This window comes from Muntiacus reevesi, chromosome 2, assembly GCF_963930625.1.
Source record: "Muntiacus reevesi chromosome 2, mMunRee1.1, whole genome shotgun sequence".
In the NCBI taxonomy this organism is placed as follows: domain Eukaryota; kingdom Metazoa; phylum Chordata; class Mammalia; order Artiodactyla; family Cervidae; genus Muntiacus; species Muntiacus reevesi.
Genome location: NC_089250.1, coordinates 25451161 through 25475313, shown reverse-complemented (window position 1 = coordinate 25475313; position 24153 = coordinate 25451161). Strand labels below are relative to the sequence as shown.

Below are 24153 nucleotides of genomic sequence, written 5' to 3'. Positions count from 1 at the left end.
ACTTCTAGAATGTAAAGTTAAAAAGAGATGAAAGATGAGAGAAAAGTAAAGAAATATAGGGATCAATCCAGAAAGGTGAATGAAAGTGAAAGTAAAAAAAAGATGAATACCTAACTATAGAAGTTCCGGAAAGAGAAAATGGATAGCAGAAAGTAGTTTTAAGCCATTACAAAAGAAAATTAGTGAGTGGAAAAGTCTAGTAGGGCCAACTAAGTGGTGAGGTTGGTGTAAAAAGAATCACATCTAAACACATCATCATGAATATTCAGAACCCTGAGGAAAAAGAGAAGATATTAAAAGTTTCCATGAGGAGAAAAAAAGGTTACTTACAAAGATACAATAAATCAGGTTAACATCAAGTTTTTCACCAGCAACAATGAATGCTAAAAACAATATAACCATATCTTTAAAATTCTGAGAGCAAAATGACTTTGAACCTATAATTCTATATTCAGACTATCAATCATGCATGAAGACAAAGACACTTTGAGACACGGGAAGACTTAGAAATTTTATCTTACACTGATTCTTTCTGAAAAAGTATTTGAAATTGGACGGTAAGGGGTGGGAAGAAAAGAATTCTTGAAATAAGAGGACTAGCATCCAACACATAGTTGAATCCAAAATTTCAATAATTTGAAAGTATTCCCATGGTAGTTATTCTGTAGGCTGAAAGCAATCGGTACAAATTATGGGACTCCAAGAAGAATGTCTTCAACATTGTAACAAAAGCAATGTAAATTTTCTTTAACAATGATTGGTTCAGTTGGATGATCTTAGAAGTAAGAAAGCATAGGACTTCTTTTTGTTTCTTTAACATGAAAAGGAGAGCTTTGGCAACTACATGGAAAGAAAATAGGTGAAAAGTTTCCATGCATATGTGCCCACACCAAAGATAACATGATTTTGCACAACTGATCTAAAAAAGGGAGAGAGAATCCATTGGTCCTTGAAACTGGAACATTCTAAAAATGGCATAGATTCGTATATTCACAGTTCAACTCTCAGAAGCCATTGATGGACAAAGCATGTTTTGTTTTTTTGTTTGTTTTTACTGCTGTGACAGACTGAAAATGTAATCATCTTGAATTATCTAAAAATGTTGTATTAGGATCAAGAGGGTAAAAAAAAACAATAGAAAATACTTTTTAAACTTTATGGATAGAAAAATCAAAATAATCAAGGAAAAATTTTAAATATAATTCATAAAACAACAGAGTACACTAAGAAGAAAATGCAATACAAAGAAGCTGAATCCCACATTTGTCATATCAGAAAAGCTAATGATGATTTTATTTCCCAAAATTCATAATCCCAGTTTTCCACTGATAGTGCTCTTCATTAGAGATGCACTTCTACCTCTACGTCCTTTCCTATGATGCAAAGACTTCCTCCCTCAAATTTGTGTCCAAATGTTTATGCTGTCTCCTCTGGCTTTTCCAATCCTACTTCTCTATATTGTGCCTCTCACTGGCAGTTTCTGAGGCAGCCCCTGACCTGACATCTTAACCCTCACCATAAAAGACAATACTGACATATAAGACAATATTGTCACCCTGCTTTTTTAACTAATATGCAGAGTACATCATGTGAAATGCCAGGCTTGATGAATCACAAGCTGGAATCAAGATTGTCAGGAGAAGTATCAACAACCTCAGATATACAGATGATACCACTCAAATGGCAGAAGGTGCAGAGGAACTAAAGAGCCTCTTGATGATGGTGAAAGAAGAGAGTGAAAATACTGGCTTAAAAACTCAACCTTCAAAAAATGAAGGTCATGGCATCTGGTCCCATTACTACATGGCAAATAGAAGGGGAAAAGTGGAAGAAGTAACAAATTTTATTTTCTTGGGCTCCAAAATCACTGTGGATGGTTACTGCAGCCATGAAATTAAAAGTCACACGCTCCTTGGAAGGAAAACTATGACAAACCTAGACAGCGTATTAAAAAGCAGAGACATCACTTTGCTGACAAAGGTCCATAAAGTCAAAGCTACAGTTTTTCCTGTAGTCATGTATGAATGTGAGAGTTGGACCATAAAGAAGGCTAATTAAGCACAGAAGAACTGATGCTTTCAAGTTGTTGTTCTGGAGAAGACTCTTGAGCACCCCTTGGACTGCAAGGAGATAAACCCAGTCAATCCTAAAGGAAATCAACCCTGAATATTCATTGGAAGGACTGATGGAGAAGCTCCGTTACTTTGGCCACCTGATGCAAAGAGCCAGCTCATTGGAAAAGACCCTGATGCTGGATAAGATTGAAGGCAAAAGAAGAAGGTGATGAACATTGGGGTGCACGTGTCTCTTTCAGATCTGGATTCCTCAGTGTGTATGCCCAGAAGTGGTATTGCTGGGTCATATGGCAGTTCTATTTCCAGTTTTTTAAGAAATCTCCACACTGTTTTCCATAGTGGCTGTACTAGTTTGCATTCCCACCAACAGTGTAAGAGGGTTCCCTTTTCTCCACACCCTCTCCAGCATTTATTGCTTGTAGACTTTTGGATAGCAGCCATCCTGACTGGCGTGTAATGGTACCTCATTGTGGTTTTGATTTGCATTTCTCTGATGATGAGTGATGTTGAGCATCTTTTCATGTGTTTGTTAGCCATCTGTATGTCTTCTTTGGAGAAATGTCTGTTTAGTTCTTTGGCCCATCAGCAGATGAATGGATAAGGAAGCTGTGGTACATATACACCATGGAATATTACTCAGCCGTTAAAAAGAATTCATTTGAATCAGTTCTAATGAGATGGATGAAACTGGAGCCCATTATACAGAGTGAAGTAAGTCAGAAAGATAAAGAACATTACAGTATACTAACACATATATACGGAATTTAGATAGATGGTGGCGATAACCCTATATGCAAAACAGAAAAAGAGACACAGAAATACAGAACAGACTTTTGAACTCTGGGGGAGAACGTGAGGGTGGGATGTTTTGAAAGAACAGCATGTATATTATCTATGGTGAAACGGACCACCAGCCCAGGTGGGATGCATGAGTCAAGTGCTCGGGCCTGGTGCACTGGGAGGACCCTGAGGAGTCGGGTGGGGAGGGAGGTGGGAGGGGGGATCGGGATGGGGAATACATGTAACTATATGGCTGATTCATGTCAATGTATGACAAAACCCACTGAAATGTTGTAAAGTGATTGGCCTCCAACTAATAAAATAATATTAAAAAAAAAAAAAAAAAGAAGAAGGTGGCAGCAGAGGGTGAAATGGTTAGATAGCAACACCGACTCAACGGACATGAATCCCAGCAAACTCCAGGAGATAATGAAGGACAGAAGAGCCTGACATGCTGCAGTCCGTGGGGTCGCAAGGAGTTGGACACAACGTAGGACCAAGCAACAGCAACAAAAATAAAAGATAATGAAGTAAGTCAGGAAACACCAAATAACAAGACCTGCCAGCCACCAGCTCGAGAGAGGGGGGGACCCACAAGATGTCTTCTGAGGCATGCTGGTGAAGGAAAAAGAAAAAAAAGCTTTGCCCCTGAGTTCTCCTGCTGTCTGTGTTTAGAGAGGGTCTCACTGTACAATTTTAAGTCAGGGAGCAGGAAAAGCAGCCAGCTGGTTTTTACAAGAAGTTCTGGATTTTCATTCTTCAGCCTCCATTGCTGGTCAGTTATTTCCATTTATTCATTCACAGTCAAGAATGGAACAACTATAGATAGCTTATTCTTTGGTTGAAATCCTATCAGAGAAGTTGGAAAGTCCAAGCTCCCAGAGCTAAGGGAGGCACTGGACAGGAGGTCCAATACTGAAAAAAGGAGGAAAGAAAAATGGAAAGTGAAGCAAATGACAATACATTGACAATCTACATATCACTGCAGGGCTAGAAGTTTTTAAAGCCCTTAACATGTTTCTCTATTTTAACCATTTATTGAGCACCTTCTACATCCCTCGCTCTCATTTTCTGTGTCAGACTCCCTCTCACTGCATTTCAGCAGCACTGACTTTCTTTCTGCTTTTAGAACTTCTGAAACTCATTCCAGTCTCAAGGCCTTTGTTCTTGCTGTTCCCTGTCTCAAGCATGATTACCTAAGCTTGTTTCATGAGTGTCTCCTACTCATCCCTCATTTCTTAACTCAGAGTCTTCACAGAGATCCTCCCTGACAATCCTATTTACTGTAACCCACCTTATCTCTCAGCCATTCTTTACCACATTATCTTATTTATTTTCTTACAGCATTTGTTTCTATCAAGACTTACATTTATCTTGCTTGTCATCTATGTCCGCCCACCCTAAGCAAAAAAATTCCCAGGTACATGGATTTTTATCTGTCTGTTCCACTATTACATCCTCAATACCTATACTCTTAGCCAGGTGCATGTTATATACTTTATTTTTTAATAACACATTCTACACATTATGCTAAGCTCTTTACATTCACTAGATAGTTTACTCTTTTTTTTTTTTTTTGATTGTTTACTCTTTACAAAGAGTACTCTGTACTCTTTGCAGATAAAGATACTGAGTCAGAGGAGTTAAATAACTTGGCCAAAAAGTAGGTGAAAGTAGAAGCTGATAGATTCAAATATAGGCTTATAATCCTAAAACTGTTTTTCTTAGACACTATTCCGTACTTCCTGAAATATGCAAGGCACTTTCAAATGGTAGTGAATTTGGGAAGTTATGAATTATGGTCCTTACATTTGAAAGACCAGTAGAACTATTTGGGGAAATAGAAAGTTTACATAAAGAGACAAATTACAATAAGAGGCAGCTGCTGCTCTCATGATAGTCCCTGTTTTAAAGGTGAGAAAAGAAAGAATAACTCACAAGAAAGTGACGGAGAGCCAGGGTACAGCCTCGTGCTCAGTACCTGTCATCTCCCTGCCTTCATGACCTGCTAGTCATCCTACTCCTCCCAGGACTATCATTCACAATATTGGAAAGCTTCAGGTATCACCAGCATAGTCAGCAGCCAGGTTTTGTGAACCACTAAAACTAAAGTTGCTAAGCATTTACAACTTTCAGTTCTTATTCTTAAAATCATATAAAAGGAATTATATGCTTCAACCTTATCAAATTCTGTTTACATTTTCGCAAGTTTGTGTTTAAGTACCATCTGATTCTGAATTATGAGGATTTTGTTTTTGATATAGATTTATCTCCTGCACAGGGTTTGGGAAGGGCCTGGGAAGGTATTATCAGACTTTTCAAGTGATCATGATAACCAGCCAAGTTTGGAATCAGTGAATAATGGATGGAAGTTAGCATTTACTTGAGGACTCAGAGTCTTTTTGTCTGTGCCTGTTAACTAAACTCCAAGTTCACTGCAGCCACAGCTAACACAAGTGATTGTCACCACTTTCTTGGGCTTCAATATCCTCATGTGTAAAAGTAAAAATAAGTCAGACTACGTGATCTCTAAAATCCTTTTTGGAACTTTTCAGATGGCTCAGTGGTAAAGAATTCTCCTTCAATGCAGGAGACAGATTCGATCCCTGGGTCAGGAAGATCCCTTGGAGAAAGGAATGGCAACCCACTCCGGTATTCTTGCCTGGGAAATCCCATAGACAGAGGAACCTGGTGGGCTCCAGTCCATAGGGTCACAGAAGAGTTAGACACGACTTAGCAACTAAGCAACAAAATCCTTTTTACTTCTCTAAGTCTAATTATTCAAAAAGGAGCTTTCCCAAGATGTTTACTAAAGCATTGTTCCCTTAAAGAATGCTCCAGTTGTTATTTGCCTCTTTCTCAAAAAAGTGAAAAGACAGATTTCTAAATAACTTTCAGAGGGCTGTATTATGAGAGCCTTCCCACAAAACTAATTTTTAGGTCAGTACCTGAAACAACTTTCTCAAAATTTTGCCTTATCCAGAAAAATAATAATGTTCATCTTTCTTTCCATGAGCCTTGGACTCATCTCTTAACATTCACATCATTCATTGTCATTTCTCTGTAATCAGCATAATATACAGCTGCCATCTGCTCATTCCTTGCCCCTGCCACTCACATGTATTACACGTTTATTGATACCACAGGAGGAAGTAGCCATGCATCAGTTTGTGCTACAGTACTTTGCACAGTGAAGCCTAAACATTCTTTTGTATCATGTGGTCATTGTTATTTTTTAAGGTCTCTTTTGATAAGATTCTAGGTGGTGGTGGTGGTCAGTCGCTAAGTTGTGTCCAGTTCTTTGCAACAGGTCTGACTTCCCTGTCCTTCGCTATCTCTCGGAGTTTGCTCAAACACATGTCCTTTGAATCATGGATGTGATGTCATCCACACTTCATCCTCTGTCACCCCCTTCTCCTGCCCTCAGTGTTTCCCAGCATCAGGTCTAGACATTAATAATGTTAAAAACTGCATCTTTAAACATGTTACCATCTTATATAATGCCTATATGTCACTTATTATTCTAGGAAATTTCATTTATAATAATTTCAAATTCAACTTTAGTTGAATCAGTAAAGTTAAAGCAGAAAAGAGCATTTTAGGGAATTCCTTGGTGGTCCAGTTTTAGGGCTCCAAGCTTCCACTGCAGAGTGCCTGGATTCACTCCCTGATCGGAGCACTAAGATTCTGCAAACCATGCAATGCAGCCAGAAACCAAACAAAAAAATCATTTAAAAAAAAAAAAAAACAGAGCATTTAAAATATATATATTGTAAGCTATTAATATTCTTTTAATGGTATAAGCTCTGCATCAGCCCGATTATAGCTTTGACTTCTTGAGATAAAGCTCTGAAATGCAAGCACAATCAACCTTTCTTTATAATGATTAAATCTTCTGGAATTTGATTTCTCACTACTTGCTAGAAAAGAATAATTCAATTTTATCAGAACTGTGAAAGTGCTCTGTTATAAACAGAGCTTCATGATAAAGTAAAACACTGTTTCACAGCATCATAGATTGTTAATTGTTTTTCATCGTTTCCTTCATCTCCATTTGTTCAATGTCCCCACTCCTCTCCATCCCCTACTTTTTCTCTCTCTCTCGGTCCCCCCAGATTCATACACATACACACACACACGTATTTTCTTTTCAAAATGCATCTTTTAATGAGAAATCTCAAGCATAAGACATTTAACTATATAAGTAGCAAAACCATGCTTAGAAACAAAATCTGCAGATAATTTGGCCAGATGTTCTTTTTGAGCCTTAATGATATTTAAATATAAATTAATACTCCATTGATTCATCAAAATTTTCCATGTCTTAGTCATACCATTTTCTATATATGCAATGATGTTATGTTCCAAGCAAATAGAAATGTGATCTGACAAACTCATACATGCACAGATACACACAAATACATATAGAACTCCTGAAGTAAGGGTAGCCATAAAATAGCATTTTTATATGTGTTCTCTCTACACCAACAACTTTCAGCCAGAGGCATTTTTACCCCTTAGCGTAAGACTTGGCAATGTTTGTAGACATTTTTGATTGTCACACTGGGCAGGGAGGTTGCTACTGGCATCTTGTGGGTAGAGTCGGGATACAGCTGAACAAGACAACCCCTACAACGAAGGATTATCTGGCCCCAGGTGTCAGTAGTTCTGAGGCTGAGAAACCATGCTCTACATAGTGGTCTAATGCTTCAGAGAGGGGGAAAGCCAAATTCTACATTCCATTCTATGCAACTGATTAGAACAGGAAGAGAAAAAACACACACCTCCATAATTCCATTTAAATCTCTTTAACCAAGCTGGTTATATGGCTACACCACAAAGTTTTTCTTTCCACCCTGAAACTTCTAAGCACTTTAGAATGGAAAGACAGATCTATTCTCAGTTTACAAGTGGCTTTTTATTCTCGCTGTCCTAGGCATTTCCCCACAGTATGAGTGAAATACTTTGCCAAATGGTGTAGGAAAGATTTTGATAATCCTTACCACACCTATTCTGAAAATAAAAGTTTCTGCAGCTTCTGGCCCCTTGTTTTGTATATTTCACATATATTACATGTTTTAGTATAGCTTGTCTTGTTTAACAAAATTATGAAGACAAATAGCAATCTAATTGATATGCAGAAGTAAGGTCTAGGTTTTTTTTGTTTCTTCATAGGCATATTTTGCTGCATCTTAATAACTTATAGATAATAAGGGAACTTTGTAGTTGGAGACACCATGGAGTTTAATTTCCCATTTTCTAATATCCAAGTTCATCAAATATAAGATGCCATTAATCGTAAGATGCATTATTACATTCTGTACCACTAAAAGAAAGTTTCTTTAAATGGAAAATGACATGCCCATGCCCTCAATAATAAGACACATCTCAATTTGAGTGACATCAGAATGTGGAAAAGGTACATCTTAGACTTGACAAAAATACATTATGCTACAGTTCCTTTTCCTCCTTCTGAGAGAAAAGCCATGTGTTGTGTTAGCTTAAGAAATCTTTCCACAATAATGCAAAAAGGCATATACACAATAGATAAAACACATAAATGGTGAGAAAACTAGGGTAAGAAAGTAAACTAAAATCTTACAGAATTCTAAGTTCCCTTTTAGGTTTTAAGCAAACTGGGAACTTTGCTAATTGAACAAGACTTCTAGATATAAATGGGGTAAAGTTATAACAGATATTATAATAAAAATTAACTGGATATCGATTAATTATAAGTATCAATTAACTGTGATAGAGACTGCCTTCTTTAATTAAAAGGAAATAGGAATTTTGGGGGAAAATGATCTTGGGGTCAAAGCACAATTAAGCTAATCTCTGTTTTCTCTAAATTCTACCTATAATGAAGGTAATAAAACTAAATGAACCCTGTGATTGCTTTGAGGCAGTGTAACATCCTTTGGTCAGTCATGGTTCCTATATTAAGTTTAGTGTTGTAGAAAATGGGGTGGGCTGGGCAAGGGGGTACCTGAGAAAGACTTTTGGTCTTTGGTCAAGAACATTAATTTTTCCTAAACTAAGGAGGTATTTTATAGAACAGCCTGTCCACCTAAATCTTTTCATTGGTCAAGTGTTAGGAAGAAAGACTGCCCAGATGAGTAACTGCCCAGTCAAAGTAGAAATTACACCTAGAAAAGGATTCTTGCTAAAAGCTGAAAAATAAGATTGAAGGCTAAAAGATCAGCAAAACAAGCCAATGTATATGCCATAGCTGTGCTGGGCAAGGGCCTAATGATGCTATTAGCTGCACAGTCTCCCAAGCATAGCCCCAAGATCAGTGAACTGCCCGTTTGCACATAGTGGCCATCAGGCTGCCAAAGCTATCATAATTCCAATGTATTATTTTAGTAATTGTGATTACTAAATGGCAGAGGAATAGGACCACAGCCTTGTCCAGCTCAGTGAAACTATGAGCCATGCCATGTAGGGTTGCCCAAGATGGATGGGTCGTGGTGGAGAGTTCTGACAAAATGTGGTTCACTGGAGAAGGGAATGGCAAACCACTTCAGTATTCTTGCCTTGAGAACCCCATGAACAGTATGAAAGGCAAAAAGGTATGACACTGAAAGATGAACTCCCCAGGTCAGTTAGGTGCCCAATATGCCACTGGAGATCAGTGGAGAAATAACTCCAGAAAGAATGAAGAGACAGAGCCAAAGCAAAACGAGCACCCAGCTGTGGATGTGACTGGTGATGGAAGTAAAGTCCAATGCTGTAAAGAGCAATATTGCATAGGAACCTGGAATGTTAGGTCCATGAATCAAGGCAAATTGGAAGTGGTCAAACAGGAGATAGCAAGAGTGAACATTGACATTTTAGGAATCAGTGAACTAAAATGGACTGCAATAGGTGAATTTAACTCAGATGATCATTATTTCTACTACTGTGGGCAAGAATCCCTTAGAAGAAATGGAGTAGCTATCATAATCTACAAAAGAGTCTGAAATGCAGGACTTGGATGCAATCTCAAAAATGACAGAATAATCTCTATTTGTTTCCAGGGCAAACCATTCAATAGCACAGTAATCAAAGTCTATGCCCTGACCAATAATGCTGAAGAAGCTGAAGTTGAATAGTTCTGTGAAGACCTACAAGACCTTCTAGAACTAACACCCAAAAAAGATGCCCTCTTCATTATAGGGCACTGGAATGCAAAAGTAGGAAGGAAGAAAAAACATACCTGGAGTAACAGGCAAACTTGGCCTTAGAGTACAAAATGAAGCCAGTCAAAAGCTAACAGAGTTTTGACAAGAGATTGCACTGGTCATAGCAAACACCCTCTTCCAAAAACACAAGAGAAGACTCTACACATGGACATCACCAGATGGTCAATACCGAAATCAGACTGATTATATTCTTTGCAGCCAAAGATGGAGAAGCTCTATACAGTCAGCAAAAACAAAATCAAGGGCTAACTGTGGCTCAGATCATGAACTCCTTATTTCCAAATTGAGACTGAAATTGAAGAAAGTAGGGAAAATCAATAGACCATTCAGGTATGACCTAAACAAAATCCCTTACGATTATACAATGGAAGTGACAAAGAGATTCAAGGGATTAGATCTGATAGAGTGCCTGAAGAACTATGGTTAGAGGTTCATGACATTGTACAGGTGGCAGGGATCAAGACCATCCCCAAGAAAAAGAAATGCAAAATGGCAAAATGGTTGTTTTAGGAGGTTTACAAATAGCTGAGAAAAGAAGAGAAGTGAAAGGCAAAGGAGAAAAGAAAAGATATACCTCTTTGAATGCAGAGTTCCAGAGAACACAAGGAGAAATTAAGAAAACCTTTGTCAGCAATCAATGCAAAGAAATAGAGGAAAACAATAGAATGGGAAAGACTAGAGATCTCTTCAAGAAAATTAGAGATACCAAGGGAACACTTCATGCAAAGATGAGCACAATAAAGGACAGAAATGGTATGAACCTAACAGAAGCAGAAGATATTAAGAAGAGGTGGCAAGAATACACAGAAGAACTGTACAAAAAGATCTCCATGACCAAGATAACCATGATTGTGTGATCACTCACCTAGAGCCAGACATCCTGGAATGCAAAGTCAAGTGGGCCTTAGGAAGCATCACTATGAACAAAGCTAGTGGAGGTAATGGAATTCCAGTTGAGCTCTTTCAAATCCTAAAAGATGATGCTGTGAAAGTGCTGCACTCAATATGCCAGCAAATCTGGAAATCTTAGCAGTGGCCACAGGACTGGAAAAGGTCAGTTTTCATGTCAATCCCAAAGAAAGGCAATGCCAAAGAATGTTCAAACTACCACACAATTGCACTCATCTCACACGCTAGCAAAGTAATGCTCAAAATTTTCCAAGCCAGGCTTCATCACTACGTGAACCATGAACTTCCAGATATTCAAGCTGGATTTAGAAAAGGCAGAGGAACCAGAGATCAAATTGCCAACATCTGCTGGATCATTGAAAAAGCAAGAGAGTTCCAGAAAAACATCTACTTTTGCTTTATGGACTACACCAAAACCTTTGACTGTGTGGATCACAACAAACTGTGGAAAATTCTTCAAAAGAAGGGAATACCAGACCACTTGACCTGCCTCTTGAGAAATTTGTATGCCAGTCAAGAAGCAACAGTTAGAACTGGACATGGAACAACAGACTGGTTCCAAATCAGGAAAGGAGTACATCAAGGTTGTATATTGTCACCTTGCTTATTTAACTTCTGTGCAGAGTACATCATGTGAAATGCTGGGCTGGATGAAGCACAAGCTGGAATTAAGATTGCCAGGAGAAATATCAATAACCTCAGATATGCAGATGACACCACCCTTATGGCAGAAAGCAAAGAACTGAAGAGCCTCTTGATGAAAGTGAAAGAGGAAAGTGAAAAAGTTGGCTTAAACCTCAGCATTCAGAAAACTAAGATCATGGCATCTGGTCCCATCACTTCATGGCAGATAAATGGGGAAACAATGGAAACAGTGACAGACTTTATTTTTGGGAACTCCAAAATCACTGCAGATGGTGACTGCAGCCATGAAACTAAAAGACGCTTGCTCCTTGGAAGGAAAGTTATGACCAATCTGGACAGCATATTAAAAAGCAGAGACATCACTTTGCCAACAAAGGTCCATCTAGTCAAAGGTATGGTTTTTCTAGTAGTCATGTATGAGTGTGAGAGTTGGACTATAAGGAAAGCTGAGCACAGAAGAATTGATGCTTTTGAACTGTGGTGTTGAAGAAGACTCTTGAGAGTCCCTTGGTCTGCAAGGAGATCCAACCAGTCCATCCTAAAGGAAATTAGTCCTGAATATTCATTGGAAGGACTAATGCTGAAGCAGAAACTCCAATACTTTGGAGTTTCTCCAATACTAACTGATGCAAAGAACTGACTCATTTGAAAAGACCCTGGTGCTGGGAAAGATTGAAGGCGAGAGAAGGGGACAACAGAGGATGAAGTTGGATGGCATCACCGACACAAGGGACATGAGTTTGAGCAAGCTTTGGGAGTTGGTGATGGACAGGGAAGCCTGGCGTGCTGTAGTGTATAGGGTTGCAAAGAGTCGGACACGACTGAGTGACTGTACTGAACTGAACTGATTTTAGTAATTGTGTTTAAATAACTCTGTGAACATCAATCCAGAACTGAAGAGAGAAAACAAACAAGGCCCTAATCTTTGAAGTTTTAACACCAACTACAAAGGGAAAATCAAACACAGGTTGTTTTTAAAAGTAAGTAAAGAGCTTCAGGATGCCTCAACATTGATTATTTGGAGAGAAATTATCCCCATATACTGAGGCCCTTGGTTTAGAAATCTGTGCAACAGCTTCTTATTGACTTTAAGTAAATTTCAAGGGCTTTTTCAACATCTAGAAACTCAGATCATATTTATTCTTATTTTGAATGGAATTCTCATTTCCCTTAACATATATATATTTAATGCAGTGTACAATGAGAGGGCTTTCTTTAAATATCCTATTAGCAAATCACCATGATAAAGTCAAACACTGAACATAGGTGAACATGATCTGCATTTAAATATGCATACAATGACTGGTTTCAGTATTACAATCAAAACTTCAAGCGTTAGAGTGACATATTTAATTTATATACATAATCGTAGATCTCTAGATTATAAGGAACCCAACGAGTCACCAAGTACAGCCCCATTTAATTTACAGAAGAAGAATAAATTAGAAAGGCAACTGATGATAACTAATAAGGACCTACAGTATAGCACAGGGAGCTCACTCAGTACTCAGTAATGGTATATATGGGGAAAGAAGCGAAGAGAGACTGGATGTATGTATGTGTATAACTGGTTCACTTTGCTGTACACTAACACAACATTGTAAATCAACTACAATAAAAATTAAAAAAAGAAAAGACAGCTGCTGCCCTTGGTAATGCAATAGTCAAGGATGTGGTCCTTTCCTGGAGCCAACATCTCCTGTCTCCAAGGTCAGTATTTCCACCATGATCCACTGTAATTACAAGCCTTCACAATAATTAGGAATGAAACTAAACCATTATATAATTATAAGTTACTATAAATCATGTGAGTTTAATACACCTAAAATAAGAAAGTGTTCAGCTGAGGACAGTATTTAGGAAGACAGAAGCTATGGTACAAAATGTTTACTGAACTCCTGTGGGATGACAGTTCTTCATTTAGTCTTCACAGAATCCCAAAGGAGATACACTTCACTATTTACAGTTTAAAGACTGAAACTCAAAACCTTAATAACAGAAGTCCATCTAAAAACTCTTTGATCTACTACTCAAGTAGACATCTCTGTGCTGTTCTGTAGGTAACCCGCTTCACCACTACCAGAACCCACAAAAGAGGCAGGATAGGCCACACAAGATGGTGTTTTCTCTTGCCCTCTTTTGTTCCAAGCGGAGATCTGTACCAGAATCTCTGATGAAGCTGTGTGAGCATATGTTTGTGAAGGAGAAAAAGTAAAGTAACCTCTCAGGAGTCAGTGACTCAGTGACAACAGTGTTCAAATAGCATTTCCACACTATTGTGGAAAAACTCAGATCTAACATTCACTTGGTGTCCTCTTCTTCTGCATGCTACTCCCCCATCGATCATCATTTCCACAGGGTACTGCATGTATGTGTATGAACCCCGTTTTCAAGGCCTCCTTATTACCCATTGGACAGGTAATTTCAAAATTCACAGGATACGGAGTTACAGAGGTATGCGGATGTCATCAAGTCTATTTCCGCACTTAGTTGTGCAGAAGCTGATTTCCAGACAGGTAACACAGCCAGTCTGAGACGAAGCTGGGACTTGAGGCAACGGTCTCACTCAGGTCTAGTACTCTTCTCTCTATGCAACATACTTGATTATACAATTGGCCAGAAAGAACAAGTGTCTCTCATGTCTGTGGCCAAATATATTAATTATTTCAAGTTAATATCATGTTTTTAACAGCAAGTTGAAAGCAAAATCGGTGATCAGGAGCCTAGGGTAGTAGAAAGACAATACAAGTCTCATAGCTAGATAGATCCAAGTTTGATTTAACCTCTTTAATTTACTAACTAGCTGCCTTGGGCAAGTTGGTCAGCTTTTCTGGAGTTGTAACTATAAGAATATTGTTGTCACTAAGTTATGTCCAACTCTTTGTAACTCCATGGACTGTAGCCCAACAGGGTGGCTCTCTCCATGGAATTTCCCAGGCAGAAATACCATTTCCTTGTCCAGGGGATCTTCCTGAGCCACAGATTGAACCTGCATCTCCTGCATTGGTAAGCGGACTCTTTACCTCTGAGCCATCAGGGAAGCCTATCTGAGAATATTAAGAATTAAATGCAGTAGGACATTTATAAAGCATCTGATCCATAGTAGATGCTCAATATATTGGTTCCCACTCATTCTAACTCACCCTTAAAGAGCTGTACCACTCTTAACAAATTCCTTTAGCCCTTTGGGTCTGTTTCCTCCATTGTGCCATGAGAAGAGGGGGAAAAAAAAATGAATTCCAAAACCCCTTACAACTCATCAAGTTTGAATTAATTCCCAAAGCTTCTTTTACCTTAATTTAAATTCAGCCAACACTAGGTACCTTATATGCATCCTTGGCAATGTTTCTGTGATCTCAAAGATTTGGGATCCAACTCCATAGTACTTTAAATTCCACACGGAAAAATTACTACACAAAACCAAAGGACTTAACTTTAAAGAAAACTCTATAAGGACATCACAAACCTATGTGATAAATAAATACAATCTAGGGTACATCTTAAGTTGTTACTCTTTTTTTTTTCTTTTTTTCTTTTTTTTACTGGGATAGAAGATGAGAACTTAAGTGTTGATACTATAAGCCTATAACGATAGACTCAAGAGCCATTTAGGTAAAGCAGCTAATGTCATTTTGGGGGTAAGAGAAAAGGAAGAGCAATAAACTTCTCTTACCATGTGAGTCTTATGCTATACCTGAAAATTTAAGAAATTTGTGTCATTCTGAAGCAGAGGGGAATAAAATTTATTCTGAGAGATGTTTTACAGTGATAGGCATTAATATAAGAAGGTAGTTGACCATGTTCTCCACAGAGCTTTTGAATTTCATGTTGCAGATTTACATTGTCTATAAATAATGTATAATTTAAATGCTTGAGTCTTAAAAGCAAGACCTGGGGAAATATTAACTGAAATTAAATGAAAACCTTAACTTCAAAGTTTCTCCTCCTCTTCTCTTCCTTGAGGAAAGCGTTATTAGTAGATCTTTTTGTTGTTGTTACTATAGAGAAGGCATTTTACGCATATCGGGTTGGCCAAAAAGTTCGTTAACATTGTATGGAAAACCCCAAATGAACAGTTTGGCCAACCCAATAACACTCTATAGGTTCAAAATATATTTAAAATAATGATTAGAGCTCCCAGTCATGGTCTCCCAAAAATTCATTTGGTGTTTATCCTATTACTATACCTGTATGGCATTATTCACTTATAAAACTTTAGAATACACATCTTAAATGATAAAACATCAATAGCATCAAAAACTTGTGCCTTTTATTAGTATAAAGAGACAGAAAATGTCCACTGAAATTTTCTCAAATGTGTGAAATACTGTAATTTTTTTAAACCAAGAGCTGTGTTATATGGGATAAATTTTTGGTTCTAAAAGGTGACAGAGAGTAAACTATGTTCCTCAATCTAAGTTGTGTGCAGAAGTCCAGGGAGGTCCCTCTGGTTCACACTATGCTTGCTATATATGTATATGTATGCCTAAAGTATATGAAGCTCTCTGGCATACATACTTTAGGCATACATATACATATATAGCAAGCATAGTGTGAACCAGAGGCAAGAACGCCTAGATCCTGTTTCTGCTGTTGTTAAAAACTTGATGTGTGATTTTTGGACAAGTTCCTTCACCTTTCTTATCTGTTTCTTTATGAAACAGGAGGGACCATCTGATCTCCAAGATTTCTTCCAGTTTCTATAAGCTGTACCTGAGTGGCACAGGACATGTGGCAAAAGTACTCACAGGAGAGCACTTACTCTGCTCTTCATGCATGCTGCTAGGAGGAGCCAGATTCTGTAGAGAGCCAGACACTAAATGGCCTGGCTTTGTGCCTTGGCTGAAGAACCCCATCAGTGACTATGAAGGCACTTAAAGAGCCTCAGCCAGAGGAAAGAAACTATTTTCTGAACATAGTCCAAAAACTCGGTAAGGTCATGTGAATCCTCACGACCTCAGACCCCTTGTGTCCTCAGCCTTTTATCTTGACTGGCAGAAAGGCCTGAGTTCATTTAGACAACGTATGCTTTCTGAGCCTTATGAGAAACAGTTCTGAGAATAAATGGACTCATCCCCAGTCCCACATCTGATCCTTGAAAATACATATATTTTTATGCATCAGCTACACTATACGTAGCACTCCTAGGACACCTTCATGAAACAGAGTTTAGCATAGTGATTAAAAGTATGAAATGAGCTCAAATCCTGCCTCTGCTACTATTTAACTGCTGCATGATCTTAGGAAAGAAGCTTCAGGTTCTGTTTTTGTAAAATCAGGAAACTAATAAAACCTAACTCATAGGGTTGTTGTGAGGATTAATCAAGATAATACATGCAAAACAGAGCACAGAGCCTAGTATAAAGTATATATTAGTAAGATGGGTGGATGGATGGATAATATAGATAGATACATGGACACATAGATGAATCTTTCAATCCTGGGAGCTGGGACTCCCTGAAAAGGCTTATGTGAAGGTTGAAAGCAGTTTTTTGGCAGTGAATGGCATCTGCTGATCTTTCCTCTTCTGAGCAGGCAATATGTCAAATACTCAAACCTGGGATTAGCTCTGACTAATAGGATCCTGCAGAAATTAGGAGGAAATAAGATTATCCTTAAAGTAGGAAAGAGTTATGCTGGTTTAAGAAAAGATCCTTGAAAGACAGAAACAAACAAAAAAACATTTAATATGGTCATACAATATCAGAAAAAAAGGGGTTATTTTTCATTCATGTAATCTCGAGTGTTGCCAGCATTAACAGCTACAGAATTTTATAACTGGGTGTCTCCCTAGAGACTATCTATCTCTAGTTTACCTTCCATATTTGATAAATAAGTAGCTGAGGGCAGAGAGATTAAGCAGATTTCTTGAGGCCATTCAGCAGTAAATGACAGTGCCAAGACAAATAAGTGTTCTGACTTCTCCCGTTCACCCACCCAGTACTTCCCCTGGTATCTTTCACCAGGTTATCATTCTTTTATGTGCCAGCAGGGCATTAAAACTCATACAGATGCCTCACTTTTGCCCAGTTTCCCAAAAAGTACAGAAGCAGCCTTTACCCCCAAAACCTTCTTCCCATTAGGAATGGGGAAGGGTCCCAGTTAATCTATGGCCCTCTATCAGGTCCTCTTTGGAGTTTCTATTCTTTTCCTTCCTGTTCCTCATGTCCTCTCTTAAGGGCTACTTCTAAAAGTTCTTCACCCCAAAGATCAGGCACATTCCAGGGCACAAATTACCCCCTGCTAATTTGCACATTCTCATTTTCCCACAAATGCAGGAACTACAGAACTATTAAGTCTCTGAGCTCCCTGACTGAATTCAATGAGAACTGATGCCTTCCTTCCTAGGCTAATTCAATCAGGTTCATTTATAAAGAGTGTGCACCTGAAGAGCCAGAGAACCCTTAGGTGTGCCTAAACACAGAAAACAAGAGGAAGAGCGGACCAGGGAATGGGAGATGGACTGGGGGACGGAGGGAGATGAGTGGAAGGAGCACACAGAGCAAATTGCAAAGTCTGGATCTGGGAGACAGCTTTGCTGCTGAAACTGACTCACTGCTGAGGGTACAGCACTGCCGGCGGGATTGACTGTTTTCATCATGCGCTCTGGTAACTGACTAACAGCAGACTGACGCCCCAAACTGCACACGTAGGAGGAAGCAGGAGGAGGCTATCCCGAAGTTGCAGGAAAAAACGAACTCTCTTCCTGCTCCCTTCTCTACTCTCATTAGATGTTCACCAGTCTGCGCCTGGCTAGCATGCCCTGATCCCTCCAGGTTTCTGTGCATCATCCCTGACGGGGAACTTCCCTCCCTGCTCTCCCGAGGGTTAGAGAGAAACAGGGCATCTCTCCTTGCAGGGAAACTGATTTGAGAGAAAAGCTTTCGCTGAGCATCTGAAGCTGACAAACGCGGGGCGCTTCTTATCCCTAAGCATTTGCGGCTGCGTGGGGTGTCCCTCAGCGCGGGTCTGGGCTTTGAGGGTGGGAGGCGTAAGGGTCACAGTCAAGTGCTCTTTCTCCACACTCACAGTCACCCGCGAAACCGGAAGGAAGGTTTTGTCTTTTTTCCCCTCCCTACCTGAATTCCGGGACCAGGTTAGGCTGCAGCCCGTAGAAAGCAGCGGAGAGAGTGACCAACCACCCAGGCTTGTAACTGCCGTTCTCGCACTCCAGATACGGCGGAGACCACTTGACGTGGCTCTTGTCCCCGCTCAGCCCGTCCCTGCGTCGCCAGCTGTGGCCCAGGCCCCGGGGCCCCTGGTTGGAGCCACGACGGTGTAAGTGAGTCCTCCACTTGCGCCGGAGGCCGTGGAACCACTCGGTCTCCAGCGTGGCGTTGGCCAGGTGGTGTGCTGAGGATGACAGGTCCTGGAGCAGGATGCGACTCTCCTCGCGCGTGGCCTGGAGGAAGACCTGCGGGGCCGGGGCGGACAGCGACTCGGTGCTGAAGGTGATGGCCGCCCGGGAGATGCTGGGCTCACCCTCTAGGAGGCTCCGCACCAGCGCTTGGTACCACTCCAGGTCGTCCTGCAAGTTCTGCTCCCGCGACTTATTGCTCTGCAGCATCATGTTGAGGAAGTTGGTGGCGTGTGTCAGCGTGTCCAGCGCCCCGTGCAATGAGGGATGGGAACTGGCTAGGGCCGGCGACTTCCCCGGCAGGCCCGCCAACTCGTAGCGGCTGGAGCAGTTGGCTCGTTTCAGCTTGTGGGAGTCCCCGGTGTAGAGGTAAGAGGCCACGTCCATGGGCACCTCCTCGGCGAGTTTCTGCGCCAAGATGGTGCCGTCGGTGGAGCGGCTCCAGGGAGCAGAGGGGTCTGAGGCAGAGGCTCGAGCCGACTGCTGGGCGTGCTGCTTCGCCCTCAGGGTCCTCTCTCGAGGTGAATCCGGCCGACTTGGAGGTTCGCGGCTGGCGCCAATAGCTCCCAACCCGAAATGAATGAGCAGAACGCAGAAGAGGAAGGGGTAAGCCATGGCTCCCATCTGCCTCGCAGAGCGGAGAGGAGGTAACGGGAGGAGTCACTTTTTAAATTGTAGTCGTCAGTCTGTCAGCAGTAAGACTTTTACTAGGGGTCTTCCCCCTTCTCCAGCAGGCAACCAGTCCAAAAGGACTTTAAAATAGGGATGTTCCGAAATATGCCCGGCTGACTAAGCTACCGTCACAGGAAATCAAATCACCTGTGGCAACGCCGGCCGCTCCCGCTCCACAATGGGTCGGCTCAGGATTACGCACCTCGCAGCCTTGAACCGAACAGGTTACATCCCCTTTCGCAGTCGGCAGCTATAGTTAGCCTGCTTACGTCTTTCCTTCCACCGCCGCTCTCATTGAGGTGTGTTCAAGAGCTGCTGCTGCTGCCGCCGCGGCCGCCGAAGACGCTGCTCCATCATCTCACCCGTGGCAGGTCGTTCCCGCCTCCTGGCTCTGGCTCCTCCTCGTTCGCTTCGCCCGGAGACGCGGCGCTCGCGCGCGCAGAGCGGCACCGCGAGCGCAGGGGCGAGTCTCAGAGAGCGAGGGTTTCTTTTAAGACGTTTGTCTCTCCGGAGCCAAGAGGGCTAGGCAGCTGGTTAATTGGAGTCTTTAGGTTTGGCCACAAACCACACTCCTGCCTCTCCCTGCTCTCGGGAGGAAAGCCGGTTTAAAGAGGCAGCTTGGCCGCAACCAAACCCTTGAAGGGCGGCTTCAATTCGTCTTGTTCTCTGTTTGGTCGGCTCCTCTGTCAATCAGCTGAGTACCATTTGTTGGTCTGGGGCGGGAGCTGTCCAGTGCTGAACCCGAGGCGGCACGGAGGAGGCAGCGGCGCGGGCTGCAGCAGTCCTTTCACCCACTCGCGTTCCCTGATGACTCGAGAGCGTGAAGGGTTGGGGGTGGGTGGCCGGGAGTAATGCGAGAAGCAGAGCTTGGGTGGCTCAGAGAGAAGGAAACTTGGACGTACGGAGGAGGAGGGTGTTGGCGTCTTGCATGCTTCCTTAAATCAGTCTTTTTCTTTTGCCTGGAAAAGAGGGAGAAAGTAGTTTTCATTTGTGACATATATCGGAGGGGAGGGATGTAGGATGAAGACGTGTCCTCCCGAGCATCTGCTCATTTTAGGCAAATGATCAAATCCTCCTCCTTGTTGTCGGTTAAAGAAATTGTTAAACCCTACTTGCCAAGGTCTTGGCTGTACGGGAGTAACGGAGACATCTACTGGCTGAACTTTAAGGGAAAAAAAAAAATGCTGTATCTAAGGAAGGTTTGCTTGAAAGGGATGAAGGGGAACCTGTGGAAATGTAAACACAGAATGTGCCAAAGGGCGAGGATAGGGGCAGGACGCAGACTGTGAGAGAATGAGGATGAGTCAGTCTGTGGTGAGTGGGAAGGAGAGCCATTCTGACTGGGAGTTCCTGAAATTAATGAAGGCAAGAACTAAGACATCTGATTCTCCGTAGATTGGGATGTCCCAACTGAAGAAAGAAGAGCAGAATAACTATGCTAGAACCCCAAAAAAATGATTGGAAAATCCCTTAACACAGCCGAATTGTTTTTATTTGAAGCTTTAACCCGGTCTTCTGACATTTTCATTCAAAAATACTATTTAATACTGGATATGTAGTGTCTTATGCACTTCCATCTTCCATATACACCTCCATTTTAAAATTTCCCAAGAAAGACAGAAAGTCTCAAAAACATTTCAATTCCCAACTTTAAAAAAGCTACCTATGACATTCTAAGATAACATGGCTTAGACTTGCTTTATCATTTCATTTTCCTTATTGAGAAAATATCAAAGGATGAAAATTTAAACTCCAAAGAGCAAAAGTTTGCCTGCATTGGTCACTGTAGTATCTTGACCACCTAGAATACACAGATACCTGGTACTAATTGCTAAACTAATGAATGAACCAGAAGATCATGATGAGGAAGCTAATTATTTTTAAATCTGTCTCCTTCTCTAAGAAGACATGTGTGCCTGATGTGTCAGTGGTGATGGCTTTTGGAATAGGACATAACAACCAGTTTTTGAAACTGCAGTGTTGGGTCTCCAAGAGAGCTTTTATAGCTTTGCAAAGAATGGTTATTAGATTTGTGTTTATTCACAAGTAGAGTTCATGTTCATATCTGACTTGTTTTGATTTTGCTTTGCAAAGTATATTCCTTTGCTAAATAAAGGTCGTCCAGTTTAATCCTCTGATACAGGGCTTATGGTAATAATAACATGATTTTCTGTTTGTTTAATTTATTAGAATATACAATATGATTTTCTATTTGTTTGAAGACTGAAGTGTCATTTCCTCATTAAGTGATTTTTTTATAAAACCTATATAATTTATTAACAATTCTTTAAAATTTGCTAGTATTACATTTGAAAAAGAAGGTATAATTTTATTAATAGGTCTCTTTATAAGTAATTCAGTGACTTGGTGTAATTGAAAACCTGGGTTCTGGTCCCAGTATTATTTTAAGCAATATATATGGCAACTAACAAGATATTTAAAGTGTCTGTGTCTTGGAACATAAGTTGTATGTGAGCCTCATGCTTGGACATTGAGAGAGTACCAAAATTGCACCCGAGCCCCTTTCCAGGAGTGCTAGTTCTTCTCTTAGTGCATGTCTAACAAGATTGGAGCAAGCTATGAGAGGCGCCTGCAATTTTGTCATAACCTTTAGGGAATCACTTTCCATCTACATTGCCAAACAACAGAGGTGAACTAGTTAGGTTTAGAATAGCACCATCCAATAGAAATATAATGCATGTCACAGATCAACATATATTATCTTATATGTTCCAGTAGCACATTTTAAAAGAAAAAGGTGAAATAAAATGTAATAATATATTTTGCTTAGTCCAGTATATCCAAATTTTACTTCAATAAGTCAACAATGTAGCAGTTATTAATGAGGTAGTCTACATTTTTGTACTAAATCCTCAGAATACAATGTGTATTTTACACTCTCAGCATATGGCACTTCATACTAGCTACATTTCCAGTGCTCAATAAGCACTGTGTGGCCAGAGGCTACCATAGACTACAGGCTCTGGAAGATAGCATGTTATGGTCTAGAATGATCTAGAAAACCTAGGTTCACTCACAGTAAGGTTCTATGGTCCAAATGGTCTAGGAGGTCTGGTCCATTTACAAGTCTAGAGTGAAAGTGACTAACTGACTAAGTAGACAACCCTATGTCTGTGTTATCCATCACTGAAGCAGATCATCCAAAAGAGGTTTTTTATAAGGACCAAGACACAACACAAACTCATAGCCCTCTTAAGCAGACTATGGAATGCCACACCAACTCACAGACATACTCATTCAGCAAATGTTGACTGAGTCTCTACTGTGTATCAGGCATTGTGCTTAGTACTGGGGCAAACATCTGCATGATAGACACATGGACCTCACAGTCAGGTGTATTTAGAGAGAGATAATAAGCAAACTTTTAAATTACATATTGTGGTAAGTGCCATGAAGAAATAAATGCTGTAAATTTATCAAGAGTGAAGGATATGGGGCCAAGGATATTCTTATATAAAGAGATAAAGGAAAAAGACTTCTATGAGGAGGTAACAATTGAGCTGAGATGTAACAAATGGGGAGTAATTAACTAGGTAATAGGTAGTAGTGAACCAGCTGAGGGTATGATGAAAAGAAGCTTATCAGGAAAGAGAAATGGGAAAAGATGACTGCATTAAGATGAAGTTCATATATAATGTAAAAAGTACAAACAATGTAGAGAAAAAGAAAATTGTTTTGTAAGTTAATCAAGTGATCCTGGCATGAATAGCACCTCCGTCCTACCACCAATTACATGAACATGATTTGTAGGGGAGATTAATAACCATATGTGGCCTCAAATTAAGAGCTAAGTTATCTAAATGCATATTAATACTGTGTGGGAACTTGACTGTAAACAGAGAATGTATGCATGACCTGTATGCCCAGTGTGAAAAAGCCCAAACCATTTCATCACAGTTTGAAAAGTCAATCTAATTGCTTTAGAACAGTCCATTTTGAACTGATGAAAAAGCAATATACAATGGAGCTTTGAGTTATTAGTTGTCAGGATATTATCAATTTATCACTGTTATTAAAAGGAAGATGTGATATTAGCGTATGTTTAAATGAAATAAAAGAAGTAAAAAAAAAAACCTGCTGAGACCATATTTTATGTGAGCAGTATAAAGTTGTCTTAAAATTTTAAGTGCTGCTTTAAATCATTTAAATCAGCAAGAACTAGGACAGTGTGATTTGGTGAGAGGACACTGGATTGACAGTTGGCTCTACTTTCTACTTTGCTGATATCTGGTCATGTGATTTTAGACAATTTGTCTCAACCTCTTTGAGCCCTGTTGCTTCATCTGTAACACAAGAGTGATGTATTAGATACAGCCACAACTGAAGCAGTTTTAGCTGAGTCATGGATAATGGTCCAGGTATATTTTCCAGGAACTCATCATCCTCGATAGTTCTAGCTTTATAAGATAATGTTATTTTTAGGTTCAATAATGCTAGGTCTCAGTAAACAAAATGGCACAACCCAAATAAAATTCTTAATAAAGCAAATAAAGCCACAAAGAAGTAGCGT

General features: G+C 40.2%; 1 protein-coding gene across 1 annotated transcript in view; it reads right to left on the bottom strand.

The window, feature by feature from the left end:
* GPR158 (G protein-coupled receptor 158) overlaps positions 1–19574 on the bottom strand; it is a 294774-nt gene extending 275200 nt beyond the window's left edge. Inside the window, exon 1 of the mRNA XM_065919570.1 lies at positions 18673–19574. Within this exon, the coding sequence (XP_065775642.1) occupies positions 18673–19574 (902 nt within the window). The remainder of the gene's footprint in view (positions 1–18672) is intronic.
* Between the last annotated feature and the right edge of the window lie 4579 nt (positions 19575–24153).